Source organism: Piliocolobus tephrosceles, chromosome 4, assembly GCF_002776525.5.
Source record: "Piliocolobus tephrosceles isolate RC106 chromosome 4, ASM277652v3, whole genome shotgun sequence".
Classification (NCBI taxonomy): domain Eukaryota; kingdom Metazoa; phylum Chordata; class Mammalia; order Primates; family Cercopithecidae; genus Piliocolobus; species Piliocolobus tephrosceles.
This window is the reverse complement of record NC_045437.1, coordinates 149,473,901-149,499,110: the sequence shown is the minus strand read 5'-3', so window position 1 is coordinate 149,499,110 and position 25,210 is coordinate 149,473,901. Positions and strand designations below refer to the sequence as shown.

At 43.4% G+C, this 25,210-nt stretch overlaps 1 protein-coding gene across 3 annotated transcripts in view; it reads left to right on the top strand.

The window, feature by feature from the left end:
* Positions 1-4,625: 4,625 nt before the first annotated feature.
* The window catches only part of LOC111526968 (protocadherin gamma-C4), a 178,115-nt gene continuing 157,530 nt past the window's right edge, over positions 4,626-25,210 (top strand). Inside the window, exon 1 of one of the 3 annotated variants that reach the window (XM_023193065.3) lies at positions 4,626-7,046. In XM_023193065.3, coding sequence (XP_023048833.2) covers positions 4,626-7,046 — 2,421 coding nt within the window. Of the gene's footprint in view, positions 7,047-12,780; positions 15,417-17,834; positions 20,464-25,210 lie in introns of those variants that run through there. The other 2 variants (XM_026454457.2, XM_026454456.2) reach the window with 2 other exon arrangements.

Here is a 25,210-nt window from a genome sequence, read left to right as displayed (position 1 = left end):
GTTAATATTTTATCAAAAATAGTGATTTGCACCCTTCTTAGTAAAGCAGCTGGTATTTTAAAATATGTCTTGAGAAAAAAGCCGATACAGTCTCTTGTGAGGACCTTGAAAACTAACCTGCTAGGGATATCATACTGGGCCTCTGGGTGCCGCTGTCCGCCAATCCGTGGCTGGAGGGAAACAAAGCAATCCACTGACGCAGCAGTCCCTGCAGGCTTTTGAGAAACACTATAGGAGAGGACTCTGCCAGCTGTCTCTCTCACAATCTGCTCCAAATATCTTGGTCAGGAATCTCACGATGACTAGTGACCCAGAATGAGGCACTGCCTTTTATTCCTGAGCATCGCAGGGAGCAGGAAGCAGGGAGCAACGGTAGAGAGAGGTATTCGGATCTGAGTACCAGCAAGAAGAAACAGAGGAAGAAGTCCCACATAAGGAAGACGTGAGGAGTGCAGGAATCGCTGTTTCCCTGCCTGAGGTCTTTATTCTATGTAGCTGATACGCTGTAAGATTCTGGAAGAGAAGGCTAGGAGTTGAAAGGTTGGTAATCTCTCAGAAGATCTGTGTCTGAGTGACGGGAAAAACTACGGGTAAGTGCTGAGAAGCCTCTCTTTACATACAGCCAGAGAGGAGCTTGAGAATGACAGGATAGATCTAGCAGTTACGCTCAAGGAAGACCCTCGGCCATTTGAATTTGAAGGTACTGAAAAATCATATAAGTGTTTTTCATATAAACGTATGCATCTTGGATATAAATAACAAAATGGCTTTTAGCACACATTTTGTTTTGGAAATTCTGGAAAACATCTTAATAAGAGGAACTTTTAAGTCTGCAGTAGATTTTGAACACTGGCAGTAAATCTGTACAAATACATCAGATTAATTTTAATAGCCATCTCCTCTTCCCCTAGAAGTAAAGGAGCGTACTACAGCAGTATGTACTCTGAATTGCTATTGAAGAACCCCTGAGCCTGTGCAGTGGGGCGCTCCGGGGGCCCCCTTACTGAGGAGGCTGAGGCAGGAGGATTGCTTGATGCCAGCTAGAGGCTGCAGTGCGCTATGAGCACAACTGTGACTAGCCTCTGCATTCCAGCCTGAGTAACATGGCCAGACCCCATCTCTTAAGAAAAGAAAAGAAAAGAAAAGAAACCCTGAACCAGAGGAGCAGAGCTGCCACCATTTAGTGATTGGGAGGGGCAGAACAGCTCAGGGCAAGACACAGGCCTTGGATGCCAATGCCAGTCATCAGATATTGAGCAATGTGTAAGTGGGGTTAGCCTGCAGGAGAACATGCCCACCACCTCCTCCTCTTCATTCTTCAGGTGATCTCCAATGACCTAGACAATATCTTTAATATAGAGTTCTCCTGATCTTTCTACACAATTTTACAGGGCATACAGAATATATTTCCTGTCCAATAATGACAAAAATACTTGATTCTGAAGAGTAACAGTTACAGCATGGAATAGAAGACTGGAGGCAGTTTGAGGGCCCACTTCAGAGTCCTGGTTGAAATGAAGGTTGAGAAGTATAGTGCAGTCAGTGCAGGTGACTTTCAGCTGGGTGTCTAGTCCTATCAGAGGTAAGAACTGTGGTCAAAACAATAGGACTAAGAGACCTTAAATGAAAGATGAAAATTATTATAGAGAGAAATGATCACACTGGCAAACAATTCACCTCCAAGAATTATGATGTAATTCTTTGTCAGCTACTCACAGATGGAATTCTAAACTGGTAGCAGACCCTGAAGGACAATGTCACCATCAGAATGACCAAGGACAAACTGTCCCTCTCCTGCATCACCTGCATATCATCGGCACCCACAAAAATGCTCATTCTTCAACAAGCCTCGTATTTCTTTTGGATGACTGGGAACACTACCCAGCACCTCCATCACATACTTTAGCACTTCCCACCCTGACTTAGGGTCCCATATGCCTCCTGTTTCTTCTTGACCAGTGACCTGCCACTGTGGGCACTGTCATTCTACATGTCAGTGAGTGCAGAGTGCTGTGGTGTTCATGCAGACTATCTTTGAGCTGACTCAGCAGGCCAGTGACCAGGGTTCAACTTGCTCAGTGTCATCCTGAACCTGCATGTGATGGTGGATGGCCATTGCGAAAATGCAAGGACACTACGCCAGGAGTTACAGCCAGGTGGGGCCCTCTTTGATGCTGCACCACTCACAATGCACCCGAGCTATCCCATCACCAAAGTGGACACCAGCTGTGGCACAAAGGCTGTCCTGTCATGTGCTTCAGGTCAGCTAATATGGCTCTTCAAACTAGGGATGTGCATGAGCTAGATGCGTGCTGTGTCACTGTGGGTAACAGAGGTGCAACCTGCCAAGGTTTGTTGGTCACCATGGTCAATGGTGAATCATCACGCTGTACGTGGTTGCTGCTTACAGTTTGCAGGGGTTGCTGCCAGGCCTCAGCAATCGCCCAGCACCCAACAGCAGGCAGCAGATAGCACCCAACAGCTGTAGTGTAACCTGGTGATGGCCTTTGGCTTGATCTCCATGCTGTTTCTCCTCAGTGTGACTCTGGCCATCTTTCTGAACCTGCAATGCCCTCTATAGCCCCATTGCCTGGGGCTGCTTTCAGCCAGATCTCTGGTCCGAGCCTGGATATGGAGTTGTCCCCAACTTAAAGGAAGGAAATTTGCCCTGTTCCTACAATGTATGTGTGGTTTTAGATATTTTAAAAATCTTAATATCTTTACATTAACTCAAGAAACAGCTTTCAACCAGATATTCTCTGCAGTGCCAGCAATGAAGCTTTGTTTTGTTTTGTTTTTGTTTTTGTAGAAACGGGGTTCACTACATTGACCAAGCTGGTCTCAAACTCCTGGCCTCAAGTGATCTGCCCACCTCGGCCTCCTAAAGTGCTGGGATTGCAGGCATGAGCCACTGTGCCTGGCCAGCAATGAAGCTTTAAATGTTACATTTGATTCAAATGTATTTGTGTGATATTTTAACATTTTTATTTTATACTTATCATCCTTTTATAAATCACTCCTGCGTGTTTTTGGTTGCTGAGAGTAGGGAGCCCTACAGGTTTACTTGCTAGTTCTTATGTATATTTTAATTTGCCTCATTAGCTCACAGTTTCTTTGGGGAAAAGTTTGTGCCTATTAATGTGTATTCTGGAAAGTTACGTTCTCTGTTAAAGAGTTCCTTCCTTGCAGTATCAAAGGTGATTTGTTGCATCTTTAAATTTCCACTCTTTGGCTCCATATACTTGTCTTTGAGAAGCTGAGAAACTGTAAATTTAGTTATATAAGAACTCAAATTCTCTTTCCAAAAACTATTCTTGAGACCTTTCATGTTTTCTTTCTTTCCTTATTTTTAACTTTTCTCAGTCATGGTGTCATTGGGTTGGCTTGGTCAATTTGTTCCCGAAAATATCAGACTCTGGAGTGCGGATAGCATGCTTCTCTAACTTTGGGGTAAAGATAAGTAAGTCACTCTAAGCCTGAGACATTTTAATTAGTAACCCTTTGCTAATACTGCAGTGATTAAAAGAAAGAAGGCCACATCCTCATCTTAACTGGTTAAAAAATACTGTTAGAAGAAAACCAACTTCTCTTGGAGAAAATATTAAGTGCAATTACAGGGGAATACATATTATAAGAGACAATCTAAAAATAAAGATGAGACCATTTTTCTTTTCAGCTGTAGCTGTGAAGAACAATATCATAGACTTTGTCTCTGAAATTTGAAATCTACATTATATATTCATGTGACTTTTCAATGAAATTCCAAGAGCTCAGTTTTATTTTTTTTCAAAATGTATTACCTTTGGGTGAATCTTAAGAATTTTTAAAAACCTACATAATGCAAAGACACTTGAAAAAAAGAAGAGGAAAAATAAGGATATGGTTAAACCATGCCCTTCAAAATCCCAAGGTTTCTGATAAATATTCAAATTGTAATGGGAAGGAAATGGGATGGTACAATTTTTTAAAGTCTAGCTTATATTCTAAAAGATTATTTTTCCCTCCAAGGCTTTTCACCCCCCAGTCAAAGGGGAGCTGCTCTATGTGGCCTGGGAAATTATCAAGTGGTCAAGCTTTACTACAGAAAAAGTGGAGAGATGATTTTGTCCTCATTGTGATTTTAGGTTTTTACTATCATTCCCTGAATAACAAACAAGGAAAGCAGATAGCATGAGAATACTAGGATTCTCCTGTATATTTCAATTTGGTGACATTTACGCACACTTAAGGAAGTGAACATATAGTTTCTCCTTTTCATACATATGTTGTAGAATGATTTCCTTGACAATAGACTAAAACTTAAGAAAATATTTAAGTTAATAAGAAAGTTTTAAGTATTTTCTAGGAATGCAGTAACTGGTTAGGACTCTGGGTGCCGCTGTTCACTAATCTGGTAGATACAGGCAGTACACACACTTCGGGGGGGCGGGGGAAAAAAGCTCTTGTGCCTGTTAGAACCTCCATAGCTGCCAGATTGAAAACAGACTGTCCAAGACTGCCTAAATCCTGCTTCTGGATGACTCTCCACTCAGAATTCTCCTGAAAATTGGGTTAATTTCAGCTCAGAAAAGCAGAAACGATACCCTTGGTACTGGACTGGAAGAAAACTACGAAGTGAGAGAGCCATGAAGATTCAGAAAAAGCTGACGGGCTGCAGCAGGCTGATGCTTCTGTGTCTTTCTCTGGAGCTGCTCTTGGAAGCTGAGGCTGGGAATATTCACTACTCAGTGCCGGAAGAGACAGACAAAGGTTCCTTCGTGGGCAACATTGCCAAGGACCTAGGGCTACAACCCCAGGAGCTGGCAGATCACGGAGTCCGCATCGTCTCCAGAGGTAGGATGCCGCTTTTCGCTCTGAATCCTAGAAGTGGCAGCTTGATCACCGCGGGCAGGATAGACCGGGAGGAGCTCTGCGCTCAGAGCATGCCATGTCTCGTGAGTTTTAATATCCTTGTTGAGGATAAAATGAAGCTTTTCCCTGTTGAAGTAGAAATAATTGATATTAATGACAACACTCCCCAATTCCAGTTAGAGGAACTGGAGTTTAAAATGAATGAAATAACCACTCCAGGTACCAGAGTCTCATTGCCATTTGGACAAGACCTTGATGTGGGTGTGAACTCACTCCAGAGCTATCAACTCAGTTCTAACCCTCATTTCTCCCTGGATGTGCAACAGGGAGCCGATGGGCCCCAACATCCAGAGATGGTGCTGCGGAGTCCCCTAGACAGAGAAGAAGAAGCTGTCCACCACCTCATCCTCACAGCTTCTGATGGGGGTGATCCAGTCCGTTCAGGGACCCTCAGAATTTACATTCAGGTGGTGGATGCAAATGACAATCCTCCAGCATTTACTCAGGGACAATACCATATGAATGTCCCCGAAAACGTGCCACTAGGCACTCGACTGCTCATGGTAAATGCCACCGACCCTGATGAGGGATCTAATGGGGAAGTAACGTACTCCTTTCACAATGTAGACCACAGAGTGGCCCAAATATTTCATTTAGATTCTTACACAGGAGAAATATCAAACAAAGAACCACTAGATTTCGAAGAATACAAAATTTATTCAATGGAAGTTCAAGCCCAGGATGGTGCAGGGCTCATGACTAGAGCTAAGGTAATGATCAAAGTTTTGGATGTAAATGATAATGCCCCAGAAGTGACCATCACCTCTGTCACCACTGCAGTTCCAGAAAACTTTCCTCCTGGGACCATAATTGCTCTTATCAGTGTGTATGACCAGGACTCAGGAGACAATGGCTACACCACATGTTTCATTCCTGGAAATTTACCCTTTAAATTGGAAAAGTTAGTTGATAATTATTACCGTTTAGTGACTGAAAGAACACTGGACAGAGAACTTATCTCTGGGTACAACATCACAGTAACAGCAACAGACCAAGGAACTCCAGCTCTATCTACTGAAACTCACATTTCACTGCTAGTGACAGATATCAATGACAACTCCCCAGTCTTCCATCAGGACTCCTACTCTGCCTACATTCCCGAAAACAACCCCAGAGGAGCCTCCATCTTCTCTGTGAGGGCCCACGACTCGGACAGCAATGAGAATGCACAAATCACTTACTCCCTAATAGAGGACACCATCCAGGGGGCACCCCTATCTGCCTACCTCTCCATCAACTCCGACACTGGGGTCCTGTATGCGCTGCGATCCTTCGACTATGAGCAGTTCCGGGACTTGCAACTGAAAGTGATGGCGCAGGACAGTGGGGACCCGCCCCTCAGCAGCAACGTGTCGCTGAACCTGTTCGTGCTGGACCAGAACGATAACGCGCCCGAGATCCTGTACCCTGCCCTCCCCACAGATGGTTCCACAGGAGTGGAGCTAGCGCCCCGCTCCGCAGAGCCGGGCTACCTGGTGACCAAGGTGGTGGCGGTGGACAGAGACTCGGGCCAGAACGCCTGGCTGTCCTACCGCCTGCTCAAGGCCAGCGAGCCAGGACTCTTCGCGGTGGGGCTGCACAACGGCGAGGTGCGCACGGCGCGAGCCCTGCTGGACAGAGACGCGCTCAAGCAGAGCCTCGTGGTGGCCGTCCAGGACCACGGCCAGCCCCCTCTCTCCGCCACTGTCACGCTCACCGTGGCCGTGGCAGACAGGATCCCCGACATCCTGGCCGATTTGGGCAGCCTCGAGCCCTCCGCCAAACCCAACGATTCGGACCTCACTCTGTACCTGGTGGTGGCGGTGGCCGCGGTCTCCTGCGTCTTCCTGGCCTTCGTCATCGTGCTGCTGGCGCACAGGCTGCGGCGCTGGCACAAGTCACGTCTGCTACAGGCCTCGGGAGGCGGCTTAGCGAGCATGCCCGGCTCGCACTTTGTGGGCATGGACGGGGTTCGGGCTTTCCTGCAGACCTATTCCCACGAGGTCTCCCTCACTGCGGACTCGCGGAAGAGCCACCAGATTTTCCCCCAGCCCAACTATGCGGACACGCTCATCAGCCAGGAGAGCTGTGAGAAAAAGGATTTTCTATCAGCACCCCAGTCTTTACTTGAAGACAAAAAGGAACCATTTTCTCAGGTAAAATTTGTGATGAATGTATAAGCTATTTAGAGAAAAATAATTCTTGATTTAACTTACTTGCGTTCACTCTTTACTACAGATAGTTCTTCTAACTCATGTATCTTTGTGGCTTTTTATTACAAGTCCTGGAAAATCACGATTAAGCGAGTCTACACGTTCATATGCAGGTATATTTATAATTGTTCTTGCATTGAAAAGGAGACTGTGATCATAATGTAGGTGGTTGGGTTGAAGGTATGTGTGAGATGCCATCTCTGTCTGGAAGGAGCACTGCATTAGAAACAAGGTGATTTAGCTTCTAACATTTTCTTACTTGCCTTTGTGTTAAAGGGTTTGATTAGAAAAGGCTCACCAATATTTAAATGACTAATACTATTTTCAAATTTTCTTGTTATAAATACCTGCTAATTTACCCCTGAATTTAATAAAGACATCATCTGTCAGGACACTGTGATATTTTATTTGGGGACATTTGAAGAGGTGAAGATTGTCTAAAGTAGTATTTTTAGTTGTGTTCATATAAGATTATAGGGATCTATATAAACTGCAATTTTAAATTATTGTTGAATATTTTAGCCCTTTATTCTATCTTTATTATCAGATTTTTTTAGTTTTGAGACAGGGTCTTGCTGGAGTGCAGTGGCGTGATCATGGCTCACTGCAGCCACTACCTCCTGGGCTTAAGCGATGCTCCCACCTCAGCCTCCCAAAGTGCTGATATTACAAGTGTGAGCCATGGTGCCTGTACTGAAGAATACATCTATTTAAGTAATTTATGAAGTAACAAAGTGAACAATAGAAAATTTATCATGCAACTTGAGAAATAAATTTGAAACCTCCTGACTTATACATTATACCTGTAATGAAATCAACTAACAAAAATCAAGTATATATCCTACTTTAGTGTGTGTTAACTTTTCAGAAGAAAAAAAAAAAACAGCATGGTCGGGGAGTAAGTCCACGCTTTCTTATATTTACTCTGCTACAATAAAATACAGAGATACATAAAATATAAGGGGAAAGCAAAAGCAAAGTGGTTAGCTGGTCTAAAGCCATGTGAGTTGTAGTCTTGAACTTAAAAGAAGAAATTGAACGTAGGAAACTGCCTCCAGCAATGTAGTAGGGACAGAAGTGCTTCAGACTAGATAAATGACCTGGACCAGGCTTACTACCTGAATCCAAAACAAGCAATGAGGCCCTTCAGCTGGTTAAAAAGGAAGAGAAAGATGCATGAACATGCTGCCTAGCTGGGCGCAGTGGCTCACGTCTGTATTTGCAACAATTTGAGAGGCTGAAGCGGAAAGATCCCTGGAGCCCTGGAATTCAAGACCAGCTGGACGCGGTGGCCTGCAACTGTAGTCCCAGCTACTCGGGGCTGGGCGGGGCGGGGCGGGGCGGGGCAGGTGCTGACGTGGCGGGATCGCTTGAGCCCAGGAAGTCAAGGCTTCAGCGAACCGCGATGGCGCCACTGCACTCCAACCTGGGCAACAGAGCCACACCATGTTAAATAAATAAATAAATAAATAAATAAATAAATAAATAAAATAGAAGCTGCCTCCCAATTCCTGTGGTTATAGCTTTCTTGGTAAGCTGTGTAGACCAAGAGAGAGAGAGACAGACACGATGCTGAATAGAGACAGTGAACACCAAGTATCTCTCATGTGAGCTGTGGTATCCAGAATATCACTGCTGGGCATCATTAAAGCGTCATTAAGAGACCCAGTTGTGGTCTGGGACCTGAGGTCAGATAGAAATTATTTATTTCAAAACCATTATAAATGAGCACTGAACCCAGGAGGGAAGGAGACAGGGACACAGTGTAGAAGAGAAAAACAAACTAAAACTGAAAATTAACAGAGCTCTTCCACTAAAAATAAATATACAAACCAAAATTTCAAAACACACATGTCTCGTAGAATTTATTGTTGCTAGTGAGAAACTTTCTGTCAACAAACTGTTATCTTTTAAGGTAATCTCTGTTTTCTCTCTGATAACTATTGAAGACTTTCTCTCATTCTTGCTGTGTGTCTGTTGCATTTTTATTTTTATTTTTTGCTTGGTTCCAAGAGTATACTCTCAATTGATAACTGAGTTATCTCAGTTCTGGACTTTCTTAGCTCTTATAATCATAACTTTTTTCTGTGTATATACAAGTGAGCTACATTTACCTATTAAAGGACAAATATTACAAAATTAGTTGATTTTTAAAATCCATATTCTAATAATACACATGCTTAAAATAAAAATACACTGAAACAGTAAAACTAAATATTTATGTACACACACACAAAAAAGAAAGCAGTAGTGTTAATATTAATATAACAACAAAGTTGTATTTAAGGTAACAAACACAAATTGTGATTTAAAAAAATGAACTGATTATAGTTGTAAAAAGAACAGATGATCAAAAGAATATAAAAATATGAGCTTCTATTACCAAAAAATGTAACTTAGAAAATACCAGAATATTTTAACACAATTCCATAAGAAATAATAGACTCTACAGGGAGAAAGTTCGTTAATATAAAGAAGATTTAAACAACATAATTTATAAGCTTGATCTATTAGGATTCTAATAGATCTCTACTACACACAAATATGGAATAGTCATCCTTGAACAGATAGACAATCTACAAGTTTATTATCTAGTCATTACAAAAAAGGGTTCAGCGAATTCGGAAGTACCAATAATATACTTGCCTCACAACACATACTTAAATCACAAAGCAAACATTTAAAAATAGAAAAGGGGAAAAAAGTTTGGATATTTACATCCACACCCTTAAATAACTCTTGGAGTTCAAAAATCACAATGACAATGACAACTACTCAGAAGAGAAGGATTTAAATATTATTTATTAAAAATTGTGAGATGCAGCTAAAACTAATTAGGAGTAAGTTTATAGACAAATGCAATAACTTTTTTAAAAAAACAAACAAAATTCTTTAAAATACATGAATTTAGCTTGCCATTCAAGAAGATAAAAAAACACATAATGAGTATATACTAAAATAAAATGATGCAAAAAATAACAAGGAGATACATTTTTGAAATGCAACCATGGAAGAATTCTGAGGATGAAGTAACAGAAGCAGACAAAAAATGTTATAATAAAGCCAGTGGGGAGAAAATGAAAATTCTGTCAAGTCTAACGTTAGGACTCATGTAAGAGAGCCAGGCACAATGGCCTATCTATAATCCCAGCTATTGAGTAGGCTGAAGCAGTAGGATTGCTTAAGCCCAGGAGTTTGAATCCAGCCTGAGCAGTATAACAAGACCCAATCTCTATAAAACAAAACAAACACAAACACAAAAATAAAAATAAAAATAAAAAACCAAAGCAAGATATACCATAGTAACTCTACAAGAAAACATGGTGAGTTGGTATCAATTATTTCCAATACATTTTTCTTCAGTCTTCTAAGAGGAATGGATGAAAGTAAAAATGAGAAAATTTCAACAAGGAAGGAGTCAAAAGGCAAACAGACTAAAAGGTCACCAGAAATGGGCAATTCCACTTATACCACTTACAAAAATTAATTCAAAAGGGATCAAAGAAGCAATATTCAGAAGCAATAAAACCCTTTTAGCTGTTACGTTTAAGAACTAAAACTGTACAACTCTCAGAAGAAAACAGGAGGAGACTTTCATAACATTGATTTTGGCAATGATTTCTTGGATATGACACCAAAAGCACAAGCAACAAAAGAAAAAAAATGATATACTGGACTTTATCACAATTAAAAACTATGTGCAGCAAAGAACAATATCAATAGAGTGAAAAGACAGCCCACAGAATGAGAGAAAATGTTTCCAAATCATGTATCTAAGAATGCATATCCAGAATAAAGAACTCCCACAATTCAACAACAAAAAATCCCAAACAATTGGATGTTAAAATGAGCAAAGGACTTGAATAGACATTTCTCCAAAGATGATATACAAATGGCCAAAACCATATGAAAAGATGTTCAACATCACTAGTCATTAGGGAATGAAAATCAAAACCGTAATGAGATACTACTTCACATTCGTTAGAATTGCTGTCATAAAAGAAAAGAAAATAAGTGTTAACAAGAATATGGAGAAATTGGAATTCTTGTGCATTGCTGGTGAATATAAAATGATACAACTGCTGTGGAAAATGGTATGGTGATTCCTCAAAAATTTAAACATAGGATTACCATATAATCCAGCAATTCCACTCTGGTTATTACCCAAAAGAAGTGAAAGTAGAAACTTCAACAGATTTTTGTACGCCTATGTTTATGGCAGCATTATTCACAATAGTTGAAAAGTGGAAGTAACCCAAGTGTCCATTGACAGATGAATGGGTAAACTAAAAGTGGTTCACACACACAATGGGCTATTATTCAGCCTTTAAAAGGAAGGGAATTCTGTTACATGCTACAATATGGACGAACTTCAAAGACATGTTGTCAAGTGAAATAAACCTGTCATAAAATGACAAATACTGTACAATTCCTCATATATGAAGTTCCTAGATTAGTCAAACTCATAGAGACAAAAGGTAGAATGGTAGTTGCCAGGGACTGGGTGAAAGGCAATGGGGAGTTACTATTTAATAAGTACAGAGTTTCAGTTGGGGAGGATGAAAAAGTTCTGGAGGTGGATGGTGGTAATGATCACACCAGAATGTAATTTGAATGTACTTAATGTCACAGAATTGTATGCTTGACAATGGTCAAAATGGTAAAGATAAAACAGGAGTAAGAAGACATCCACTGCATTGTATTTTACACCCTTGGAAAATGAATATCAGAAAAAGAACTTGACAACCTCAAACAGTTTTGAGTGACTGATTCCTAATGTGGTGAAAAACCCCTTCCAGCTCCAGCTTTATCAAATAGATCTGCTTTCCATTTCTGTAGTGTTCCATGCTGTCTCTCACCTTCAAGCATTTGTTCTGAGGTTCTAGAACACTTCTTCAGCCTTTTTCTTGATTCAGTCCTACTTTTTAGGATTCAACTTCAATCATGCCCTCAAAAAGACTTTTCTGACCCCAAATCTAGACTGGATACCCTTCCTAGGTATTCCTCTATCACCCAGTGTTTCCTACCTCATATCACAGCAGTTACACTCTCTTTACTTTATTCTACTACACTCTCTTTACTCTATTACACTCTCTTTACTTTCTTATGTCCTCCTCCAAACCTCATGCTTGAGACCAGGGCCTGTGTTTATCATGTTCACCATTTCTGTCCCCAGGCCCAGTCATGCAAAGTGGGAGGCACATGTACCCAACTAAGTGTCTGATGATTCAATAATTTAAAGGCAGATTTTGAAGGTAAATGCTAAGCCATCAACCACAAAAGTTCAAAATATATAACATTAGAAGAAAATGTAGCTAACGTTTCTTAATTGATCTTACTGCTTCTGATTATATAATAAGAGATGGAAGATGTTTGTAGCAAGAGCAGTGGTGGCATTGATTAATGCCTTGGGCAGTCAATAATACTTTCCTAGCAACTATTATCAAGGTCATGTTCATTTATGCCATTCTTATTAATGCTGATAAAAAAGATTCCTGTTTTGAAAGATCTAATTCTAGGGTATCTTAGAGCTGTAAGATTCTTTAAAGCACCTTGAAAGTCAACAAAGGCAAACAAACAAGAAGTAACTTAGATTTTCCTGAGCAGGTGCAGAAATTATTTAGGCCTCTGAGCGTCGCTGTTGACCACCTAAGGAGTAAAAAGCAGCAAGCCATCCAATCCAGCAACACGCTTCCCACAGCACAAGAGGCTGGAGGTTTGGCCCGAAAGCTTCAGGGCACCAAAGAAATTCAGTCAGACAGCCCACCATTTGTCTCCATAGGAACCTGGGTCCTGTGAATGCTGGTCATCTCACAGCCTGAGGAATAAAGATTGGAATCCTCACTGGATGCTGGAAGTTGACTCGGAGAAAACTGCGACAGGAAGGAAATGGCGGCTCAGCAAAAGTTGCCACACTGCAGAAAGCTAGTCCTGCTGTGCTTCCTTTTGGCGACCCTGTGGGAGGCCAGGGCTGGGCAGATTCGCTATTCTGTGCCAGAAGAGATCGACAGAGGCTCCTTCGTAGGCAACATCGCCAAGGACTTGGGTTTGGAGCCCCTGGCACTGGCAGAGCGGGGAGTCCGCATCGTCTCCAGAGGTAGGACCCAGCTCTTTGCTCTGAACCCGCGAAGCGGCAGCTTGGTCACTGCGAGCAGGATAGACCGGGAAGAGCTCTGCGCTCAGAGCGCACCGTGTCTGTTGAATTTTAACATCCTGCTGGAGGACAAATTGACTATTTATTCAGTAGAGGTGGAAATAACAGATATTAACGATAATGCCCCTCGCTTTGGAGTAGAGGAACTGGAGCTGAAAATCAGTGAAACCACTACGCCAGGATTCCGGATTCCTCTTAAGAATGCGCATGATGCGGACGTAGGTGAGAACGCCCTTCAGAAGTACGCCCTCAACCTAAATGATCACTTCTCCCTGGACGTGCGAAGCGGAGTTGATGGGAACAAGTACCCAGAACTGGTGCTGGAGCGCGCGCTGGACCGCGAGGAAGAGGCTGTTCACCACCTCGTTCTCGTGGCTTCTGATGGGGGTGACCCAGTGCTGTCTGGCACCTCCCGCATCTGCGTGAAGGTCCTGGATGTGAACGACAACGCGCCTGTTTTTACACAGCCCGAGTACCGCATAAGCGTTCCGGAGAATACGCCCGTGGACACCCGGATACTCACGGTGACCGCCACTGACGCAGATGAGGGCTACAACGCTCAAGTGGCATATTTTCTAGAGAAAAGCCCTGGAGAAACCTCAGAGGTATTTGAGCTTAAGTCAACATCTGGAGATCTGACAATCATAAAAGATCTAGATTATGAGGATGCTACATTCCATGAAATTGATATTGAAGCTCAGGATGGTCCGGGCCTTCTAACCAGAACGAAGGTTATCATCACGGTTCTGGACGTGAATGACAATGCCCCAGAATTTTACATGACATCTGCTACTAGCTCAGTTTCTGAAGACTCTCCTCCAGGAACCATAATTGGGCTTTTTAATGTACATGATAGAGACTCTGGGCAGAATGCATTCATCACCTGTTCACTCCCCGAGAATCTTCCCTTTAAGTTAGAAAAGTCAGTGGACAATTACTACCGACTGGTTACAACCAGAGCCCTTGACAGGGAACAGTTTTCCTTTTACAACATCACTCTAACCGCTAAAGATGGAGGGAATCCCTCCCTGTCCACGGATGCTCACGTTTTACTCCAGGTGGCAGACATCAACGACAACGCGCCCGCCTTCTCCTGCACATCCTACTCCGCCTACATTCCCGAAAACAACCCCAGAGGAGCCTCTGTCTTCTCAGTGACGGCCCATGACCCCGACAGCAACGACAATGCTCATGTAACTTACTCTTTCATGGAGGACACTGTTCAGGGGGCACCCTTATCCTCTTATATCTCTATCAACTCCGACACTGGAATCCTCTATGCACTGCGCTCCTTTGATTACGAGCAGTTCCGAGACTTGCAACTGTGGGTGATGGCGCGGGACAGCGGGAACCCTCCACTCAGTAGCAATGTATCATTAAGCCTGTTCGTGTTGGACCAGAACGACAACGCGCCCGAGATCCTGTACCCCGCCCTCCCCACAGATGGTTCCACCGGCGTGGAGTTGGCGCCCCGCTCCGCAGAGCCGGGCTACCTGGTGACCAAGGTGGTGGCGGTGGACAGAGACTCGGGCCAGAACGCCTGGCTGTCTTACCACCTGCTCAAGGCCAGCGAGCCAGGACTCTTCGCAGTGGGGCTGCACACCGGCGAGGTGCGCACGGCGCGAGCCCTGCTGGACAGAGACTCGCTCAAGCAGAACCTCGTGGTGGCCGTCCAGGACCATGGCCAGCCCCCTCTCTCCACCACTGTTACGCTTACCGTGGCCGTGGCAGACAGGATCCCCGACATCCTGGCCGATTTGGGCAGCCTCGAGCCCTCCGCCAAACCCAACGATTCGGACCTCACTCTGTACCTGGTGGTGGCGGTGGCCGCGGTCTCCTGCGTCTTCCTGGCCTTTGTCATCGTGCTGCTGGCGCTCAGGCTTTGGCGCTGGCACAAGTCACGCCTGCTGCAGGCTTCAGGAGGCAGCTTGACAGGCATGCCCAGCTCGCACTTTGTGGGTGTGAATGGGGTTCGGGCTTTCCTGCAGACCTATTCCCACGAGGTCTCCCTCACTGCGGACTCGCGGAAGAGTCACCTGATCTTCCCCCAGCCCAACTACGCTGACACGCTCATCAGCCAGGAGAGCTGTGAGAAAAAGGATTTTTTATCAGCACCTCAATCTCTACTCGAAGATGAAAGAGAAGAAACGTCTTCTCAGGTAATCTATCTTTTCACAACATCCGTACAAGCTAGTTTGCTGAAGTAATTCACTTACTTGTTTACTATATCTATTTTGTTCCCCATATTTCCTTGAGGGCAGAGTCAAGTTTTAGGAAGTGAGTCTTGGTGAATTATTTCTTGGTAGGTCTTAGTGTTCACAGGCTGTAAGAGTAAGAAGAGACACGAGAATCGTTGTGCAATGAATGTAAACCAGGAGTTAATAGGTGACTGTCCAAAGAGCACTGCATTAAGTAACTAGGGTATCTGGTGTCTCACACTTTCTTCTTCACCCCTGGGCAAATCATCTCATCCACCCGGATCAACAATTTCTTCTTTGTTAAAAATATAAAGATTGGAGTTTATGTTTACTCAAGTCCTTTCTTCTTTTAAAATATGACTTTTACTTTATATTTGAATCTGTATATGAACAGTGAAACACCTTAGTTGGCTAATTCTTTCTTATTCAGTCTTAATATATTTCTCTCAGTTTGGCAGCAAAATTGTTTTCCTTAACTTGCATGCCCTTCCCTGTTAAAAATACGGAAATTTAGAAATATACATTCCTTACAGTGTTTCAAGAAATTATGTCATATTATTTTGGCTTAGTTTTAAAAATCACATTAGTCTCTAAGCTATATGCTTCTTGAAGAAGTGACTGACTTATCATCTGCTCTATAATAAAGTTGTAGAGTAGTAATAAACAGGTTTCTCCTTTTTTTATCTTTCTCATATATGGGAACCATATTGCCTTTTAATCTTTAAAATAATATATATCCTCAATATAGTTTTGCTTAAAGAAAAGATACAAAAGATTCATATCATACAATTGTCCAGAACCATCTTTTGTATACATCTCTCTTCTCAAGGTTTCTACTCACAGTAGCTGCTAGAAATGTTCCCAGTCCCTCACCCAATCCCAGTGCCCCTCTGAACAATTTTCTTTTCCCATTCCTCTTCCTATGTTGGCTTTTAGTATGTTGGTTATGTATTTAATAACAGAGAACAATAAACACACTAATATTCTATGTAAATGGCATCATTTTTAATTTTTATTTGGAAATTATCGTGTACCAATTGAGCCTTTTATTGAATGACACCATATCTCTCAAAGATTCTTCATGTTGCCGTGATTCTTCATGTTGCATCTTTTCTGAGACAAAGTGTTGTTTTGGTTACTATTACATAATTCTCTATGAGTAAAATTGGAACTCACTGTGGCATAATATATCACAATATCTTTACTTGCAAGTGAATGATAAAGTATAAAACAATAATTAAAGCAGTTATTTTTAGTGTGTGTAGTAACTCCACAAGAATAAATGCCTTATGCATAGATATGTCATGCATCATGATTGAAATGACGAATATACGTATTTATATTTCTGTGCTTGGAAACTTATGGAGAAAGAGATTCTAGAACATAAAAGCTTATTTCTACTAGTTTCAGTTGTGGGTTTTGAAAAAACATCCTTACAGTCTAGATTTAAACAAAGCGAACTTCTTTCAGTACCCTGAAGGGCTGTGATTTCTTTCTCACATCTAGGCATTGTTATGCTGTTCTCTCCCACATCCAGGCCTTTTCACTGATCCACTCCTCTCATGGTTCCTGGGAAAGCCTTTGCTAACCTTAAAGGCCCAATTGAAGGCCCACCTAACCCCCTTGGCTTTTCCCACTATGGTAATTATCTCAATACGCTGAAATTCTGTTTGCTTTTATATCCTTATAATCTCTGTGAAGGAAGTGACTATGTCTATATTGCTCACCTTAAATCCCCAAACATATTGTCTGACACCTAATTATGTGTTTGTTTAATGAATATTAAATAACAACAAATATTGAAACTAAGTTATCAGGTCACCAAGAACAAACTTAAAGAAATATAGTGTATAAACATGGCTGATATTTCTGTGTGCCTCTTTTCTTCTTTTTCTTCTCTCAGCTCTTAGAGAGTTAAAAGTATAGAGAGGGAAAGGTGAAAGATATCAAATAACCCTGATAAATGTAGTAAGTATAACAATAAACACATTATCAAGGTTCAGTGGTTGAAGAACAAGTGGTGGTCATGTCTTTTAATAGTTGTGTTGGTCCTTAGGGCCAGTTCTTTGTTACTGTGTGTTTCTTAAACTGAACAGTTCAAAACAGTTAACTCCACTATGTCTGAAGCAATATTGGTGGCATTAAGGTTAGTGCATGGATTCCCAAGAAAGATAACTTGAGGCCACACTGTTTAACATATATCAATTCAATTATGTTCAATCAACACTAGTCCCGTTACCTCTGACAAGAAGGATTTCAGGTCTTGGATAATTCAAAAATAATCATCTGTGTCTGTCTGAGAGGATGCAGTAAACGGTTAGGCCTCTTAGTGTCGCTGTTGACCACTCAAGAAGGAGAACGCAGCTGGAGAACTAGTCCACCATTTCCTTGCTCCTGCGATGCAAAGAACCAGCAAATTAGACTCAGAAAATCCGAGGCGGCTGCCAATCTCACCTCTTAGTCAACCAGAGGTTTGACCTGTGAATTAGGCCCGTAAAATACTTCGTTTCTTGAGAATATAAGATTGGAGTCCTTCGTGGGAAACTGGAACCGAATTCAGAGAAAGCTATTCTCCGAAAAGGAAATGACCAAATGCCTGAGTTTCCGAAATGGCAGAGGACTGGCCCTGCTGTGCGCGCTTCTGGGGACGCTGTGTGAAACAGGATCAGGTCAGATCCGCTACTCGGTGTCTGAGGAGCAAGATAAAGGTTCCTTCGTGGGCAACATCGCTAAGGACCTGGGGTTAGAGCCCCGGGAGCTGGCTGAGCGCGGAGTCCGCATCGTCTCCAGAGGTAGGACGCAGCTTTTCTCTCTGAATCCGCGAAGCGGCAGCTTGGTCACTGCGGAGAGGATAGACCGGGAGGAGCTCTGCTCTCAGATCCCGCTATGTCTGGTAAAATTTAACATCCTGGTTGAGGATAAATTGAAAATTTTTGAAGTAGAAATAGAAATTAAAGATATTAATGATAATGCTCCTAATTTCCCAACAGAGGAATTGGAAATAAAAATTGGTGAACTAACGGTTCCTGGAACCCGATTTCCACTTAAAACTGCTTTTGACCCAGATGTAGGCATGAACTCCCTGCAGAACTACAAGCTTAGCCCTAATGACTACTTCTCCCTGGCTGTGAATAGCGTCTCTGAGGGGGCCAAGTATCCAGAGCTGGTGCTGGAGCAGGCCCTGGACCGTGAGAAAAAAGAAATTCACCAGCTTGTCCTGGTTGCCTCTGATGGTGGCGACCCTGTCCACTCTGGCAACTTGCACATCCAAGTGATAGTCCTGGATGCAAATGACAACCCACCAATGTTTACTCAGTCTGAGTACCGTGTAAGTGTTTGGGAGAACGTGCCTGTGGGTACCCGTCTGCTCACGGTGAATGCTACTGACCCTGATGAGGGATTCAACGCTCAAGTGTCTTATATTCTAGATAAAATGCCTGGGAAAATCGCTGAGGTTTTCCATCTCAACTCAGTGAGTGGAGAAGTATCAATATTAAAAAATCTAGATTATGAGGATGCCATGTTCTATGAAATTAAAATTGAAGCACAGGATGGACCAGGTCTTCTTTCAAGAGCCAAGATTCTACTCACGGTTCTGGATGTGAATGACAATGCTCCAGAAATTACAATCACGTCTCTCACAGGCTCAGTCCCAGAAGAGGGCACCGTTGGAAGAGAAATTGCTCTTATCGATGTGCATGACCGAGATTCTGGGCAGAATGGGCAGGTTGCAGTTTTTGTCCTGGGAAATCTGCCATTTAAGTTAGAAAAATCAATAGACCAATATTACCGCTTAGTGACGGCCACATCCCTAGACCGTGAACAAATGTCAGAATATAACATCAGTCTGAGAGCCTCAGATGGGGGAAGCCCGCCACTGTCCACAGAAACTCACATCATCCTGCATGTGATTGACATCAATGACAACCCACCCACCTTCCCTCACTTATCCTACTCCGCCTACATTCCAGAAAACAACCCCAGAGGAGCCTCCATCTTCTCAGTGACCGCCCAGGACCCAGATAGCAACAGCAACGCGCGCATCACTTATGCATTGACCGAGGACACCCTCCAGGGGGCGCCCCTGTCCTCCTACGTCTCCATCAACTCCAACACTGGCGTCTTATACGCACTGAGATCCTTCGACTACGAGCAATTTAGAGACTTGAAACTACTGGTGACAGCCAGCGACAGCGGGAACCCTCCACTCAGCAGCAACGTGTCTTTGAACCTGTTCGTGCTGGACCAGAACGACAACGCGCCCGAGATCCTGTACCCCGCCCTCCCCACAGATGGTTCCACCGGCGTGGAGTTGGCGCCCCGCTCCGCAGAGCCGGGCTACCTGGTGACCAAGGTGGTGGCGGTGGACAGAGACTCGGGCCAGAACGCCTGGCTGTCCTACCGCCTGCTCAAGGCCAGCGAGCCAGGACTCTTCGCGGTGGGGCTGCACAACGGCGAGGTGCGCACGGCGCGAGCCCTGCTGGACAGAGATGCGCTCAAGCAGAGCCTCGTGGTGGCCGTCCAGGACCACGGCCAGCCCCCTCTCTCCGCCACTGTCACGCTCACCGTGGCCGTGGCAGACAGGATCCCCGACATCCTGGCCGATTTGGGCAGCCTCGAGCCCTCCGCCAAACTCAACGATTCGGACCTCACTCTGTACCTGGTGGTGGCGGTGGCCGCGGTCTCCTGCGTCTTCCTGGCCTTCGTCATCGTGCTGCTGGCGCTCAGGCTTCAGCGCTGGCACAAGTCACGTCTGGTGCAGGCTTCCGGAGGCGGCTTAGCGAGCATGCCCGGCTCGCACTTTGTGGGCGTGGACGGGGTTCGGGCTTTCCTGCAGACCTATTCCCACGAGGTCTCCCTCACTGCGGACTCGCGGAAGAGTCACCTGATTTTCCCCCAGCCCAACTATGCGGACACGCTCATCAGCCAGGAGAGCTGTGAGAAAAGCGAGCCTCTTCTGGTAACTCAGGATTTACTTGAAACGAAAGGAGATTCCAACCTACTTCAGGTGAGTTTATTTATTTCTTTGAATATTATGAAGAACAATTATGAGAATGTGGTTATTATAAAGCTTTAACACATATGTATTTGAGAAATAAAGCCATGAGGTTGTCATTAGTCCTTTGGCTAAATATTTGTCCCCCTTTCTTTCTGGGCCTATAGTAGGACTGCACTCCCTGGTCTGGTTATGGTTGAGTGGGCTTAGGGAAAAAATAATACATTGTGAGTGGAGGTAAAGTATGTCACTTCCTAGAGGAATCTGCAATTGTGAGAATTTTCGATCTCTAAGTTACTATTTGAAATTGTGACTGCTCCTTCTACCTGGGTCCTTGAGTAACTATGATGAGAGAACCACAACACTGGTCTGTATAGCTGTGATAAATAGGCCTTTTTCATTTCAAATTCCTGTGCTTTGGAGTTTGTCATTTCAGCCTATATAGCCTATCCTGATACATACAAGTAAAAATACATATGAATAAAATACATTTTATATGCCCATGAAATTAAATTATGTTTGACTCCTTCCAAGACAGATGAAAAAGTAGAGGCTGATCAAATGGTTTTACCTATAATGCCTGTTATGTATGCCTAAAGTATATGCTTATGTGTGTATTCATATTTCAACATTTTACCCGAGGGTGGAAAGTTCACCTACCTAAACTATTATGAGCCTTGGAGTGGTATTTCTTGCCCTTGACAAGGATATTAAAAATAGGTAAGGGAATATGCCTCAGCCTCTGTGGGAGATTTCCAGACCGTCTCTTCCAACAATGGAATAGAAGTCCCTTCTTTGTCATGTTCTACAACTTTCTTGATCCAGAAATTGTTGGCTTATTCTGCAATTTATGAAATTATTTTCACTCATGAAACCATGTAAGAGATCCATCCAAAATTAGACCAAAATATATTTTACTAGAACCCAAACAAAAGAATAGATTCCTCCCTCAATATATTAGGAAAAGGCACATTTAAATGTATGAGACAACAGGGCCAGAACACAAAAGCTGTAAGCAGAGTAAGGTGTATTCTCACTCAAACATGCAAATACATCAAGAATTTAAAAGGCCCATAGCCAGGGGAGAACTTCTGAGCCTAAGACTTCGAGACCTACTTGGGCAACATAGTATGATCCTGTCTCAAAAGAAGAAGGCATGTAACTTTAACGTATCATTTTTAGAAAAAAAATGTTTATAGTATCAGTATCACTTTGCCTGTAAGGAGAAAAAAAAGTTAATTAGCTAGTGTCAGGGTGGATTTGTATGCTCAAAGAGAATTTCTAAGAATTCTATATGAAATATAGCCTACATATGTGTCATGAAAATACACTGAGAATATGGAACCCACACAATTCCACCTACTTGTACAGGTAATGGAAGATCTCGGACATTCCATTTTCACTAAAAAGGATTTATTTTTATTTTTTTGAAGAATGGGCAAGAATCCATTGCAACAGAAAGTGAGGAGAAGTTCATAATAAAAGGAACAGAAAGTGTAAAGGCATGATGCAAGGAAACAAGTGAAAAGGTATCTTAAGAAAATAGATAATAGGCTGTTTCAACTGGAGTATGAGTATGGGTGAGCACTGCAAAATAGTAGAATAAATTGTTGAGTTGGATCTCATTTGGTAATGCATTTGAAATAAAGGGATTTGCTTTGAACCAAGACGAGTTCTAAGCCTGGAACTACAGAATAAGTTGCAGAATTGGGTGTCTAAGGACTCTGAATACATCTCCAATATTTACCAGTGGTCAAGTCAAACTCGTTTTGCTCATTGATGGTTTAAGTTGGCTGGAGCTGAGAACTGGCATTATTGAGAATGTTTTTGAGACAGAGTCTTGCTCTGTCACCCAGGATGGACTTCAGTGGCATGATCTCAGCTCACTGCAAACTCTACCTCCTGGATTAAGCGATTCTCCTGCCCCAACCTCCCAAGTAGCTGGAGTTACAGGCACCTGCCACCATGCCCAGCTAATTTTTATTTTTTTTAGTAGAAACAGCTTGCACCATGTTGGCCAGGCTGGTCTCAAACTCCTGACCTCGTGTGTTCTTCCCAGGTTGGCCTCCCAAAGTGCAGGGATCACAGGTCGCTGCACACAGCCTAGAGTATTTCATATATATTCATATAAAAAAGAAACACTGGTTTCATAAAACAAATATACGTTATATGAAATTCCACTTCATAAAAGCATGTATGTGTACCCCAATACTAAATTGGCCCTTTTAACAAAATGTCAGACTTTGCCCTACTTAACTGGAAAGATTATCTATATTTTATAAAGAAGAGAAATATATTAACATAATCGTAAGGCTGTGATTTCCTGTTTTTTGCAAAAACTATCTGAAAAGTAGTACTGACTTGGTAACATATATATGGAGAGATTTAAAATACTAGATAAGGGAACTTATTCCAATGAATTTACAGAAAGGTAGGTATTTTAGTCCACTAAAAATATAAATAAAAATTATCAATTCACTTATATGGATACAACAGTCATGCCAGACTTTATAAATATAGTGAAATCACTGAAGATTTTTTTTGCCCCCAAAACTGAAAAAAATGAGTGTGACTTGTGAATTTTTTAAATGAAAAAAGAATACAAAATGATGAAGACCCTTATGTGATGATGACAAACTAGGAAATTGAAATGTAAAGGGGAAAATGTGAGTATTTGGTTCCTTCCAGCAAATTAAAGACAGGGTACACAGATTCAACAGGTTGCGCTTTGAGGATAAATAGCTGGGCACTGTGCAGTTTTCCAAGACAACCTCTGGGCGCCGCTGTCGACCAAAAGGAAGTGAAGGCCTCTCGATTCTGCAGGAGCGGCAGGCAGGGTGCCTTCCAGCTTTGTCCGGTGCACTGAGCACAGACGCTGCCCCTGTTCACCCTCGAGCGCCTAACTGATAAGTCTTACGCTCAAATTACAGAAGTCCAGGGTGCTGTCATTGCTTTTTTAAAAAAAATCCCAGAGAAAAGAAGCTCCGCGGAGAGTTCCTGAAATGCAGAGAGTCGGAGAAGCCGAAACGATGAAAAGTCAGGTACTGTTTCTCTTTCTGCTGTCTTTGTTCTGCGGGGCCATCTCCCAGCAGATCCGATACACGATTCCAGAGGAGCTAGCCAACGGCTCACGGGTGGGGAACCTTGCTAAGGATCTGGGGCTCAGTGTCCAGGAGTTGCCAACTCGAAAACTGTGGGTTAGTGCAGAGGATTATTTCAACGTTAGTCTGGAGAGCGGGGATTTGTTAGTGAACGGTAGGATAGATCGAGAGAAGATTTGCGGAAGGAAACTTGAGTGTGCACTAGAATTCGAAACGGTCTCTGAAAACCCAATGAATGTTTTCCACGTGGTTGTTGTAATCCAAGATATTAATGACAATGCACCACGTTTCGTTGCAAAAGGCATTAACTTAGAAATTTGTGAGTCAGCCTTACCCGGGGTAAAATTCTCTCTGGATTCTGCGCAAGATGCAGATGTGGAAGGCAATTCACTGAAGATATACACCATCAACCCCAATCAATACTTCTCTCTGTCAACGAAGGAAAGTCCTGATGGAAGTAAATATCCGGAATTACTGCTGGAAAAACCTCTAGACAGGGAACATCAGAGCTCTCATCGCTTAATCCTGACTGCCATGGATGGCGGGGACCCACCTCTAAGCGGCACCACCCACATCTGGATCCAAGTTACTGATGCCAATGATAATGCTCCCATATTTAGCCAGGATGTATACAGGGTTAGCCTCCAAGAAAACGTGCCGTGGGGGACCTCCGTGCTGCGGGTGATGGCCACAGACCAGGATGAGGGCATTAATGCAGAGATCACCTATGCCTTCCTCAATTCCCCAATAAGTACCAGCCTCTTCAATCTCAATCCAAATACCGGCGACATCACAACCAATGGCACATTGGATTTTGAAGAAACAAGTAGATATGTGTTGGGTGTAGAAGCCAAGGATGGAGGAGTACACACAGCTCACTGTAATGTTCAAATAGAAATCGTTGATGAGAATGACAATGCCCCTGAGGTGACATTCATGTCCTTCTCTAACCAGGTTCCAGAGGATTCAGACCTTGGAACTGTAATAGCCCTCATAAAAGTGCGAGACAAGGATTCTGGGCAAAATGGCATGGTGACATGCTATATTCAGGAAGAAGTTCCTTTCAAATTAGAATCCACCTCGAAGAATTTTTACAAGATGGTGATTGGTGGAGCCCTAAACCGGGAGCAGACAGCAGACTACAACGTCACAATCATAGCCACCGACAAGGGCAAACCATCCCTTTCCTCCAGGACAAGCATCACCCTGCACATCTCCGACATCAACGACAATGCACCTGTTTTCCATCAGGCCTCCTACGTGGTCCATGTGGCTGAGAACAACCCACCTGGCGCCTCTATTGCACAAGTGAGCGCCTCCGACCCGGATTTGGGACCCAACGGTAGCGTCTCCTACACTATTCTGGCCAGTGACCTGGAGCCGCAGGAGCTGTTGTCCTACGTGTCCGTGAGCGCGCAGAGCGGGGTGGTGTTCGCGCAGCGCGCCTTCGACCACGAGCAGTTGCGCGCCTTCGAACTGACACTGCAGGCCTGCGACCAGGGCTCCCCCGCGCTCAGCGCCAACGTGAGCCTGCGAGTGTTGGTGGGCGACCTCAATGACAATGCGCCACGGGTGCTGTACCCCGCGCTGGAGTCTGATGGCTCTGCACTTTTCGATATGGTGCCACGCGCCGCAGAGCCCGGCTACCTGGTGACCAA